The 12,462-nt window shown below is 41.1% G+C and overlaps 1 protein-coding gene across 3 annotated transcripts; it reads right to left on the bottom strand.

Annotated features, from left to right (window-relative positions):
- Positions 1-447: 447 nt before the first annotated feature.
- Positions 448-12,351, bottom strand: LOC106585043 (TNF receptor-associated factor 5). 3 transcript variants are annotated; one of them, XM_014170798.2, is made up of 11 exons: positions 12,165-12,351; positions 8,744-8,983; positions 7,270-7,333; positions 6,876-6,977; positions 6,540-6,704; positions 5,453-5,530; positions 4,545-4,619; positions 3,191-3,283; positions 2,929-3,069; positions 2,198-2,369; positions 448-1,769 (listed from the first exon to the last, which is right to left on the bottom strand). In XM_014170798.2, the coding sequence occupies exons 1-11, from the start codon at positions 12,230-12,232 to the stop codon at positions 1,168-1,170; spliced, it is 1,800 nt and encodes a 599-aa protein (XP_014026273.1). In that variant the 5' UTR covers positions 12,233-12,351; the 3' UTR covers positions 448-1,167. The 3 variants fall into 3 exon arrangements, with proteins under 3 accessions (XP_014026273.1, XP_045561393.1, XP_014026281.1); XM_045705437.1 differs by having other exon boundaries at positions 2,929-3,054; XM_014170806.2 differs by having other exon boundaries at positions 8,744-8,976; positions 12,165-12,304.
- Between the last annotated feature and the right edge of the window lie 111 nt (positions 12,352-12,462).

The raw sequence follows: 12,462 nt of genomic DNA, 5'->3' as shown, positions 1-12,462 counted from the left end.
CCTCCATGGGTTGATAAATTGGATTTCCATTGATTATTTTTGTGTGATTTTGTTGTCAGCACATTCAACTATGTAAAGAAAAAAGTATTTAATAAGATTATTTCTTTCATTCAGATCTAGGATGTGTTGTTTAAGTGTTCCCTTTATTTTTTTGAGCAGTATATTATTATCAAACAAATCAGGTAAATATGTAATTTTTCTATCAGAGTTGTTGTGGAATTGGCATTTGGCCATGACACTTAGGAAAAAACTAACTACACTTTTTATTTAGACACTAGATCCTCAATGGAATCCTCAAATTGTCAAAAAGAAATACTAAAAGGGTATGATTAGCTAATCGTTTTCTTTAATATAGACCCTTCCCCCAATAAGTTTACCATTGGAGGGAATTCAAGGTCCTTGTATGTCTTATTTTCAAGGTGGTAACACAATTACATAGAACTTACACACATTTGAATTGTTATTTTATTTTAATAGCCATTTAATAATTTTGTTTACTTTATAGCATTCAAAATAATGTCACTTCAACTCTACTAGAACAAGCACATTTGGTTTCCCTAACTACTTAAAACAATGCAGAAACATACGTTTTGTTTATAAATGATTAAGGAAAAACACATTCATTCAATTCATGAATCAAAAAAGCATGAAACAATTCACTCAATGGTAACACTTTATAATATTTTTTATGAATAAGCATTCTTACTTTTATAATGTTTACATTTCTAAATAATTTACAATCATTTATATAAACCTTCAACATGTACGGTATATTGGCTTATTCAGTAAAGTTGTTAAAGTGTATTTTAATAACATCAACTACTTTTTAACAGCTGTCCATTAAAATCCCTGAGTTGTCATCAATTGACAATTAATAGATTGTAGGACTTTAACACAAAATGCAATATCTGTGGGGAGCATTAACACTGGAATCCTCAGGGAACACATACAAGCAGTCTGCAGACAAGGCTAAAGCAATAAAAAATGTAAATACTTCACTGAAATATCTGTATTGCTTTATCGTTTCAGTATCTGGGGAAAAATGCATGGACTTGCTGACACTTTCTGTTTGCTTACTTTGCTAAATTTGGAGTACAGCTGCACTGAGCTTTGTAGCATTAGCTAACTGTTTTTGAAATGATCTCGAACCAGTTCTTTAAGGCCTCTCTACAAGTCCTCCAAACCGCTCGTGTCTACTTTGACCTTAACAAAGAGCGTATCGTCTCTCACGTATATGGCGTTCTTGGGTGTCTCCAGCTGGGCATGCGAGGCAAAGCACTGGAAACCAGAGGCCACGTTGGTGGGGGCGTTGGAGGTTGCAGCGGCCGAGCCAGGCCGGTGGAAGCTAGTGTTTTCTGGGTCGGGTTTGAAACTCATAGTCAGGTGGTTGTTGGTGCCGCTCTGGTCCAGCACTGACAATGACACAGGCTGTCTGAAGGGCCAGGGCAAGAGGGGGTCAAAGTCACCCCTCATGAGGACCACGTAGAGAGACAGGTGGGTGTCCCGGCCGGCCCCGTCGCCGTTCAGGTAGGCCCTGGCGGCCATTTTGTAGCCACTGCGGCCCGTGTGGAAGGGCGCGCTGCTCAGGCACGGTCCCTGGCCTTGAGACCCGGCCTCCTTCCTCTTGCGGTAGTCGCGGAGCTTCCAGATGAGCTTGCCATCGTATGAGGTGGACTCGAGCTCTCTAAAGTGCTTCTCGTTGCATTCCAGCTGTGCTGTATGGATGCTGAGGAGGCGCGAGTGGCGCATGTAGGTCTCCTTCAACTCCCCTGGGGGAAAAGATGGGAGATGGAATTTTTTATACTTTAATTAATCCACAAGTGATTTTAATAAATGTCAGTACAATGTTAATGATTTGCCTATAATCGCTTAAAAGCCTTAAAGACTTAAGATCATTGGCCTAACATTTGAGTCTTTCCATAATCTGTTACAAGCCTTGGAGACTTTAGCGTATTGCCCTAAAAGTCTTGCATCTTTCCAGTAACCCGGGATTGGTAACCACTGAGTTACTTGAATTCTGTGGAATATGCTGCCAAAGACAGAGGCAGTTTTACCATAATTCAAATAACCCAGTGCCAGTTACATTTCACAAGACCCACTTTTCACACTTCATGGACTTACTGTCGGTGGAAACCATAATAATGATCTCTAATCCACCTTTAGTTCACCCAGACCATTAAGGACCTCCTCCACTCACCCAGGTGGTCTTTGAGCCCCTCCGTGACGGACACCTGCTGTCTGAGGGCGTCCAGGGACGCTCTGATTTGGCCCAGTTCCTCCCGGGCCACACCAGGGCCAAACACACTGGACAGCTCCACGAGCTGGAGCTGGACGCTTGAGATGTGGTCCCTCTGCTCCTCCAGAGACCTCTGTACAGGGACGACCAGAAAACGGTAACACTTTATTTTCAGTACTGCTATTTACTTGGGTAGTGTTCATAATCATTAGGCACCAAACAAAATGTTTTAAAACGTTTTCTGTTGCATGCCCTCAAACACAATCAAGGTAGTCTCTCTTATGAGAATCTTAAAGTTTTGATTCCTATGACCAAAGGATTCTACTAAGTGCAGTGTGTGAATGAATGATTCCTGCTTTGGGTTCCATTAACAGTAACAGCAGTGTTTCTTACCTGTACTGCAGACAGAGTGCATTATTTCCATAAATATTTATAAGGTATTTTCAGATTTTATTAAACAGAGAGAAGATGCAAGTGGGGAAAGATGGAGAGCGGCTGTGTCAAAGGGCAGTAGGCCAGATTCAAACCTATACCTACACTGTAGAAACATTACCGCTAGACCTGCCAGGCCTCTGGGTGTTGTATTGGTTACATATGGTAGAGAAATTAACATAAAATTATCTGGCAACAGTTATATGCAGTGTTGTTTCAAAGTACTGTGATTTATTTGAAGTTTGTTACATGCTTCTTACCTGTACTGCAGACAGGGTGTTGTCACATCGGCTGACCTGCTGGGCCAGCGGGCGGACCTCCTTCTCCAGACCGCTGACCTGGCGGCTCCTCTCCTGGAGCTCCTTGTGCCTCAGCAGCACCTCCTGCTGGAGGATTGCCATCTGCCGGGTCAGAGGAATGGTCAAAGTCTCCAGGTGCAACTTGCCCTTTGGTACACTGATCTAGACACTATAAGGGCTGAATCCTAACTTGAGAAAGGTTCTGGGTAGTGATTGGTCCTACCTGTGTCTCCAGCTTGGTGTTGCTCCCCAGAACCAGGAGGATATGGTCATTGAGAGCGGTTTCCTCATGAACTTGAACTTGGGCTCTCCTCTCCTGTCCACACAGAAAGAAATAACAATTAGTTGTATGGCAATCATCTGTTGCCATACAACTGCCTATCATGTCTAGACATGTTTAGCAATGATATGCCAAACAATGACATACAAATTATAACACTCATTATACATACTGTATTGACATTAACTTGTCACGATGGGTAAGGCTGTTGTTGAACCAAGACAAATTCATGTGTCTTTTGGTTGTAATGTATAGGACTAGTTCATATAAACACCTATTACCATTACTGAACAAAAATATAAACGCAACATGTAAAGCGTTGGTCCCATGTTTCATGAGCTGAAATAAAAGATCCCAGAAATGTTCCACACACAAAAAACGTATTTCTCTCAAATTTTGTGCACAAATTTGTTTACATTCCTGTTAGTGAGCATTTCTCCTTTTCTAAAATAATCCAGCCGCCTCCATCCAGGTGTGGCATATCAAGAAGTTGATTAAACAGCATGATCATTACACAAGTGCACCTTGTGCTAGGGACAATAAAAAGACACTCTAAAATGTGCAGTTTTGTCACACAATACAATGTCACAGATGTCTGAAGTTTTGAGGGAGCGTGCATTTGGCAAGCTGACTACAGCAATGTCCTCCAGAACTATTGCCAGATAATTTTGTTAATTTCTCTACCATAAGCCACCGCCAACGTTGTTTAGAGAATTTGGCAGTACGTCCAACCGGCCTCACAACCTCAGACCACGTGTAACCACGCCAGCCCAGGACCTCCACATCTGGCTTCTTTACCTGCGGATCGTTTGAGACCAGCCACCCGGACAGTATTTCTGTCTGTAATAAAGCCCTTTTGTGGGGATGAACTCATTCTGATTGGCTGGGCCTGGCTCCCAAGTGGGTGGGCCTATGCCCTCCCATGACCACCCATAGGCTAATTAATTTATTTCAATTGATTGATTCCCTTATGTGTAACTCAGTAAAATCGTGGATGTTGCGTATATATTTTTGTTCATTCTGACACTCTCAGACAGATATTCTGGAGACCGTATAGACATTTCTTATTGTAGTGAATTGTTACAAGGCCATTGTTTTATCACCACACGACATCTGTGTCAGCCACTACCCATCCAAGAGGGTCGAATAAGGACTTCGACCCATTGAGAATGCAATCATTGCGACTTTGGAGCTTCCAGCCCAACCGAAAAATTGAGATTGTCCGACTACAACTAGATATCCTTTGGCGTAGAATTGGATTCCAAAGCACGGAGAGTGGGAGAATATGTCCACCAACCCGGACAAAGCAGCCATATTTCTTAAAAACACAGTCCGTCTGCACCTCAGGACACTGGTTAGCATGGTCTTCAAGCTGTGTGATAGAGAGAGAGTACATTAAAAGCAAAGAGGTGTTAGTCAGAGAGGGAAAGTGAGGGGGAGGGTATAAAAAGGTGAAAAAGAGAGGGGAGAATAGAGAAGAGAAGTCAGACGAAGAAGGATAAGTGAGATTGGGTGAGATGTAGAAGCAGGAACCAAATTAGCTCTACACACTCATACAGTTTTACAAACAGCTGTACAGTGTATTATACACCGAGTGTACAAAACATTAGGATCACTTTCTAATACTGAGTTTCACCCCCTTTTCCCCCCAGAACCGCCTCAATTCGTTGGGGCATGGTCTCCACATGGTGTTGAACGTGTTCCACAGGGATGCTGGCCCATGTTGACTCCAATGCTTCCCACAGTTGTGTCAAGTTGGCTGGATGTCCTTTGGGTGGTGGACCATTCTTGATACAGACAAACTGTTGAGCGTGAAAAACCCAGCAGCGTTGCAGTTCTTGACACCTACCCCGTTCAAAGGCACTTAAATCTTTTGTCTTGCCCATTTAGCTTCTGAATGGCACACATACACAATCCATGTCTTAAAAATACTTATTTAACTTGTCGCCCCCCCCTCTTCATCTACACTGATTGAAGTGGATTTAACAAGTGACATCAATTAGGGATCATAGCTTTCACCTGGATTCACCTGGTCAGTCTGTCATGAAAAGAGTAGGTGTTCCTAATGTTTTGTACAATCAGTGTACGTACTTGTGGCAAAATGTCAAGGAATATAGAAAATCCTTCTTCAAACAATAAATGAGTCTCTTCAAAAAATACATTTAGCAAATAAAACAAATATTATGGTCATATCTGAATATTCACCATGCATCTTTTAATCATCTGGGAGCATTTGTTGGGGCACTTGATTTCAACCTCTGGGCATGAATGCCTCTCATGATCCTGGTGGAGTCCGAACAGAAATAATAAGGGATTATTAAGAAGGATGTTCCTTCTTAGTGACTTACAGTATCATATCATAATAGACTGAAAAGAACTTCGATCAAGTGTTGTCAAAGGCACTTGTAGTTTTGTGAACTGTTAAGAGACTGAAGTAAGGGTGAGGGATTCAAACATATATTCAAGTCACTTGCGCCACCTGTTGGGAGAATTACTATACGTAATTCCCAGACTATGTAAAAATAATCTTTGGTTAAATGTAGTACAACCAAGGGTTAGAGGGGGAACACAGTTGAAGGACAATCCACTTCCTTAATATTACTTGTTATGATATGGGGGGTAGCATAGTGTTAGCACAGAGTTAGGCGACACATTTCCAGGATACACTTCCACATTCCATCCCCAGGTGGCAGCAATCAGATCTAGATGCTGAGCTAAGCCTTGAGAAACACATCAGGTGCAGCCAATTAAAATGATTGTCAGTCTAAGAGAAAGAGAGGCCAGAAGCCCCCCAGCCGGCCTTTTGTTTGTTTCTTTGTGTTAGTTAACCTCTTTGAATGGGCAGGCCTTTTCGTAGTTTGGTTTTTGTACATATTTATTTTGTCACCATCTGAACAAATAATAATAGCTTGGACTGGCTGACCAAAAGATCAAGACGGAGCTGGCCTTGGACCTAAGTTAAGGTAGCTGTGTCCTGGGTACATGCATTCAATACCTAGGTGCATACAGTGATTTCTCACATACTGTATATGCACATCTTAAATCCGGTTACCTAGGCCTAAGACACCTAGACATAACGGGTGCAGCAATATCAGTAGGTTAGTTATGGGTTTCGTAACAGAGTAAAAATACTATGTTGAACCTGAGGACCGTTCCACCATCTTAGAAAATCCCAAATACAACGGCAAATCGAAAGTCCTCATTTATATCAGAAAACTTAAACCCTGACCATTGCAAGAGTAAGAACAAATTAAAACAGACTTATAAAACAGTCAATTCCTCTGGCATTCACCTCGAGTTGGCAACATGTGTAAGGATGCTTGCAGTAGTGACAGGGCTCCATACGATAGGAGCAGCTGATTCTGAGGTGCTCCTGCAGGTCCTTACGTTGCATGATCTCACTGCAGCCTGCGTTGGAACACTGCAATGACTCAAACTGACATGTCTGTAGATGCTCCTGAGAAAGAGAGGGAAGGGGAGAGCCTGACATGTATCAAATGTTTAGTCATGTTGCTGTCTGAGCATTTGTTAATGATTTATTTTACAGTCCTGTTTCAGCTGGCGTTTGTCTCGTATTTTCTACAGCAACGGGTAACATCGGGTACTTGTGGTGTCTTGTGGGATTTACCTGCAACCGACATAATGTCATTCTGTGGGAGCAGTTGGGGGAGTTTGTGCAGTAAACGTCTAAATTTGAGATCTCCCTTTTGCAGCAATTGTCTTGGAAAACCTGCAGGAAACGGTAACAATTGTGTAGTATTGTTTTACATTTCAAGAAACTCATGATTAATTTCTGTCAATACAATCGTTTGTCTTACAAATGAAGTAGGTTGGGTGTCTTAAAGTTTCATGAAAAGTAAAACCCCCAAATATTTTTGTGTACCAATAAAAATACAAAGTAGACATCAGTTGTGTTATCAGTAAAACTGTACTCTGCAAAAGTAATTCTGAATAAAGTATGCCTAAAGTATTTCTTCATATTTAGCTTTCTTCCCAAATGAACCATGGTTTCTTAATCTCACCTCATCAGATTTGATCAAACCTCTGTCCAAAGGACAGGCAGGGGTGGTGGCAGGGGAGTTTTCCCTGCACAAAAGAGAGCATCACATTTCAATATGATTGCTGACTTTTAACTTATGACATATGCTACCTACAGTATCAACGAATGGCCCTTTAGCTCAATGGGCTAACACATTATTAAAGAGTAAATTCAGAATTGTACAACTTGATTAACTCACAAAGCCTTTTGAACAATTAGAATAGGTAGGAGATTATTGTCATATGTAATGTTGTATTTAAATTAATATGTGCACATGCCTCTTGGCAGGTGTAACTAGTAATATGTAAAGGTATTAGGAATGTGGATCTGTTTTTACTTTGCTTCTGTAGTTTTTCCAAATTTCTGTATGTTTTTACATTTCCTGGATCTAATAGTTCGCCTAATTTCAGTTTGACAAAATAAGCAAGGTATAGTGTGGAGAATCCTTGTACCAAGTAAAATATTGTATGTTCAGCTGTTTGCTGGTCTACAAAACCGAAAGTGAAAGATGCAGAAACAAAACTTAGAACAGATCTACCGCTAATTAGAGTTCATTTAAATGAGATGACAGGTCTTTATCTCACATTTCCATGTGAATTTGTTCAAATTGCCCGAAAAGTTACATATTGTAGCTTTAAGGACTCTTGGAAGACCAGCCCATGGTGGGCTAAAAGAGATTCAAATCAACCATGGGGACAAAGTGTACAAAGGATGGCTGCTTGCCTGGGCAAGGACATGTGCGACTGCCTGGACATGGGCTGCTTCTATACCCCTGCTCCAAGTGCAGATCAAACAGCCACTGCAAACATGAGCATTTAAAATAAATATATATTTAAAGGCTGAATCACCTGAAATTAACTCCATATTTGGTTTGATGTTACTTTATAGTCATGTGGCCGTTTAAAAAAAACCAAAAAAACAATGCTCAAATGCTTTCATTTCCAGTCTTGTGGTGGCTGTTTAAAAAAAGAACTAAACCATTTCTCCTGGACTACTTTCAGGAACCACCTAACTTACAATTAGCAGACACTCTTATCCAGAGCGACTTATAGTAGTGACTGCATACATTTTTGTACTGGTCCCCCCGTGGGAAATGAACCCACAACCCTGGCATTGTAAGCGCTATGCTCTAACAACTGAGCCACACAAGACCACTTCAAATTTCTAAATCCTGAACTTCCCCTTTAAGTTGTGACAGATCTTGCACAATTGAGGGCTGGTAATTGAGGGCTGATTCCAGTTCGATTTCAGTCAGCTTGGGTACATTTTTTACTTAAACAATAATACAATCTTCAGAAGGGAAAGGACCATTTTCAAATCACAAATAGAATTTCGATTCAACTCCTAGATTGACTGGAACTGAAATAGATTTGACCCAAAATCATACCCCCCCAAAAAATGTATATGAACACATAACATGCAGTAAATGGCTGTCTTATTATCACTACTATTCTTACAGGAGCCCTTGGATGCAGCGGTAGCAGAAGATGTGTCCGCAGCCAGTTTGGTGTGGGTTGAGAACTACTCCTTTACAGGTGGGACAAACATAGTGCTCTTCCAGCTTCTTCACAAACTTCAAACTGTGCTGCACTGCAGTCAAGTCCGATTCCCACGGTCCCGCCACTCCCGAATTCTGCCTGGAGAGTCCTCCGGATCCACTCAGGTCACTCTCCTTTGTTGCCATGCCAACCTGTAGACTGACAGGTGTGCGGTAGATGTTGGACAGTTTGTAGACCTATGCAAATGTACATCTACAAAGACTCCTATTCCAGAAGTCCTGCAATTGACTGACTACCTGCATGACTTTGACATTCAGAAAATCCCATTCAAAGCTCTCCATAATGAGATATAGGCCAAACATTTGTGCATGAAAGTGTTTAGTAAATAGGGGGAGGGGTTTATGTAAAATCCCCACATTGTAAAACAAACCTATCTTTTTAAGGAGTTTATTCACACGGACTTATAACCAGGGCTGTAGCTACATATGAGGACACCGAGGTCTGGACCTCCTGTAATATTTTTGAATACAAATAAATACATTGTCACTGACTGACAGTCACTTAATTAGACCATGACTGTTAACCTTTTATAGATTGGTAAATTAGTCGTTAGTCTAGCCAGCTAAACTTTCATGGCTGAATTACCGACCGGGAACGCAAAGCATGTACCTAGGGGTCCTGACCTCCAAGGGGCCCACATTCATTCTGGTAGTCACTCTCACTCATATTATACAAACATGGCAAAGTGTGTAGAATTGCAGGAAATTGGCTGTAAAACTGCAACAAATCTGTAAAGCAAACTTATTTGTTGACAAAATACTTTTTCTGCCAACAGATCCCTCTGTACATATAAAATTATAGTTTTGAATTCCGGTGCTGAGTTGATGTGAGTTAAGGTGTAGTGGCTAATTGTATAGCTAATATGCTACAGTTGAAGTTGGACGTTTACATACACCTTAGCCAAATTCCCTCCGTTTTTTACAATTCCTGACATTTAATCATAGAAAAAACTCCCTGTCTTAGGTCAGTTAGGATCACCACTTTATTTTAAGAATGTGAAATGTCAGAATAATAGAGATTTATTTCAGCTTTTATTTATTTCATCACATTCCCAGTGGGTCAGAAGTTTACATACACTCAATTAGTATTTGGTAGCATTGCCTTTAAATTGTTTAACTTGTGTCAAACATTTCGTGTAGCCTTCCAAAAGCTTCCCACAATAATTTGGGTGAATTTTGGCCCATTCCTCCTGACAGAGCTGGTGTAACTGAGTCAGGTTTGTAGGACACCTTGCTAGCACACACTTTTTCAGTTCTGCCCACAAATCTTCTATAGGATTGAGGTCGGGGCTTTGTAATGGCCACTCCAATACCTTGACTTTGTTGTCCTTAAACCATTTTGCCACAACTTTGGAAGTATGCTTGGGGTCAATGTCCATTTGGAAGACCCATTAGCGACCAAGCTTTAACTTCCTGACTGATGTCTTGATGTTGCTTCAATATATCCACATAATTTTCCTACCCCATGATGCCATCTTTTTGTGAAATGCACCAGTCCCTCCTGCAGCAAAGCATCCCCACAACATGATACTGCCACCCGTGTTTCACGGATGGGATGGTGTTCTTCGGCTTGCAAGCCTCCCCCTTTTTCCTCCAAACATAACGATGGTCATTATGGCCAATATCTATTTTTGTTTCATCAGACCAGAGGACATTTCTCCAAAAAGTACGATCTTTGTCCCCATGTGCAATTGCAAACCGTAGTCTGACTTTTTTATGGCAGTTTTGGAGCAGTGGCTTCTTCCTTGCTGAGTGGCCTTTCAGGTTATGTCGATATAGATCTCGTTTTACTGTGGATATAGATACTTTTCTACCCGTTTCCTCTAGCATCTTCACAAAGTCCTTTGCTGTTGTTCTGGGATTGATTTGCACTTTCCCCACCAAAGTACGTTGATCTCTAGGAGACAGAACGCATCTCCTTCCTGAGTGGTATGACGGCTGCGTGGTCCCATGTTGTTTATACTTGCGCATTATTGTTTGTACAGATGAACGTGGTACCTTCAGGCGTTTGGAAATTGCTCCCAAGGATGAACCAGACTTGTGGAGGTCAACAATTTTTTTCTGAGGTCTTGGCTGACTTCTTTTGATTTTCCCATGATGTCAAGCAAAGAGGCACTGAGTTTGAAGGTAAGCCTTGAAATACATCCACAGGTACACCTCCAATTGACTCAAATTATGTCAATTGGCCTAGCAGAAGCTTCTAAAGCCATGACATCCTTTTCTGGAATTTTACAAGCTGTTTAAAGGCACAGTCAACTTAGAGTATGTAATCTTCTGACCCACTGGAATTGTGATACAGTGAATTATAAGTGAAATAATCTGTCTGTAAACAATTGTTGGAAAAATTACTTGTGTCATGCACAAAGTAGATGTCCTAACCGACTTGCCAAAATTATAGCTTGTTAACAAGAAATTTGTGGAGTGATTGAAAAATGAGTTTTAATGACTCCAACCTAAATGTATGTAAACTTCCGACTTCAACTGTATATGTTTGTAGATCGACTGAGGTGAATGACGCTACAGCAACCAATGTTATAATGGCTGGGGTCATTTTTACTTATTTTTGAGGTTCTCCAAATAGCGTTTTTAAATTGTATAGAAATGCAGTTAATGAGCTTCAACTGTCTTAACATCTATTGAAATGGTGGGGGGGTGGGGGGTCCTTCCAGACCTCACTAAAACTCAGACCCTAGCTTACAGCCCTGCTTGTCGGGATGTTCATTAAGGCATTAGTGTGTGGTAAAGTTTCCATCTTCTAACATGTTTAATGTTAAATCAAGCAAATATTCCTATAATTCTCAATCGGCACCCATGAAGGACCGTTGGTCGTCAGTGCATTGTCTCATCAAAATCTCCCTTTCAAAAATCCCCCAAGCCTAGTGGCTTAGTGCTGATGGAACCAGCGATTCTGTCTTTGGGGTAACCCCCTCGCAGCCCACGCTAATGGTACGCGGCAAATCCTTAATGAGACAATGGACAAATATGCAAAACATGTCTTATGTTGTATTATTGCATTAACAGTTCGAGGGTATTCATTGACGTTATATTGAGAGAGACAAAAAGCCGCGACGGAATAATGCGCTCTTTGCAGCACCACAATGTCGGGGAATCCCCACTGCTGAAGAACAGCATAATTAATGTTGTTTCCAATAGATGAAAACGTCATGATTATTATAAAAATAGATAATTTTAATGTTAAGACGAAATCCAAGGGAGTTCTAGTTAAAACGGCACACTGAAATGAGTTTGCTTTCGTTTTCATAGCCTACATAATAAACTGTTGGATTGAAGATCTGAGCAGGCATGCAGTGCGTTCTTACCGTGTCTTTAAAAACGGAATGTGCGACGATGTTCTTGATATACTTTTGTAATTTACCTCCACGTTCATATGGCAAAAACTTCTGCACAGTACAGTGTGTGTAGCCCAGGCTATACGTCACAACTCGGCGTGCCGCAAATTCTATATGAGCGGAAAATGTTTCAGGAAGTGAATGTAATGGCACTGTGTGAGGTTCACACCCTTTAAATGACCGTATCCTGAAACGCTGTAAAATAAAATGTATGGTTGGCACCTTGCATAGCCTCCCTGAAGCGTATCGAGGTAGGGTGCTGAAGAAA

The sequence above is a fragment of the Salmo salar genome, chromosome ssa02, assembly GCF_905237065.1.
Source record: "Salmo salar chromosome ssa02, Ssal_v3.1, whole genome shotgun sequence".
Classification (NCBI taxonomy): domain Eukaryota; kingdom Metazoa; phylum Chordata; class Actinopteri; order Salmoniformes; family Salmonidae; genus Salmo; species Salmo salar.
Note: the sequence above shows the minus strand (reverse complement) of the source record. Positions and strands in the feature narration are given on the sequence as shown.

What these genes read in the sequence shown, in the direction of transcription:
- LOC106585043 (XM_014170798.2), bottom strand. Translation starts at nt 12,232, where the DNA reads ATGAACGTGGAGGTAAATTACAAAAGTATATCAAGAACATCGTCGCAC. An exon ending in ACACCAAGCTGGAGACACAG is followed by an intron (nt 3,070 to 3,190) that starts GTAGGACCAATC and finishes CTGACCCGGCAG; the next exon opens with ATGGCAATCCTCCAGCAGGA. An exon ending in ACACCCTGTCTGCAGTACAG is followed by an intron (nt 2,370 to 2,928) that starts GTAAGAAGCATG and finishes GTCCCTGTACAG; the next exon opens with AGGTCTCTGGAGGAGCAGAG.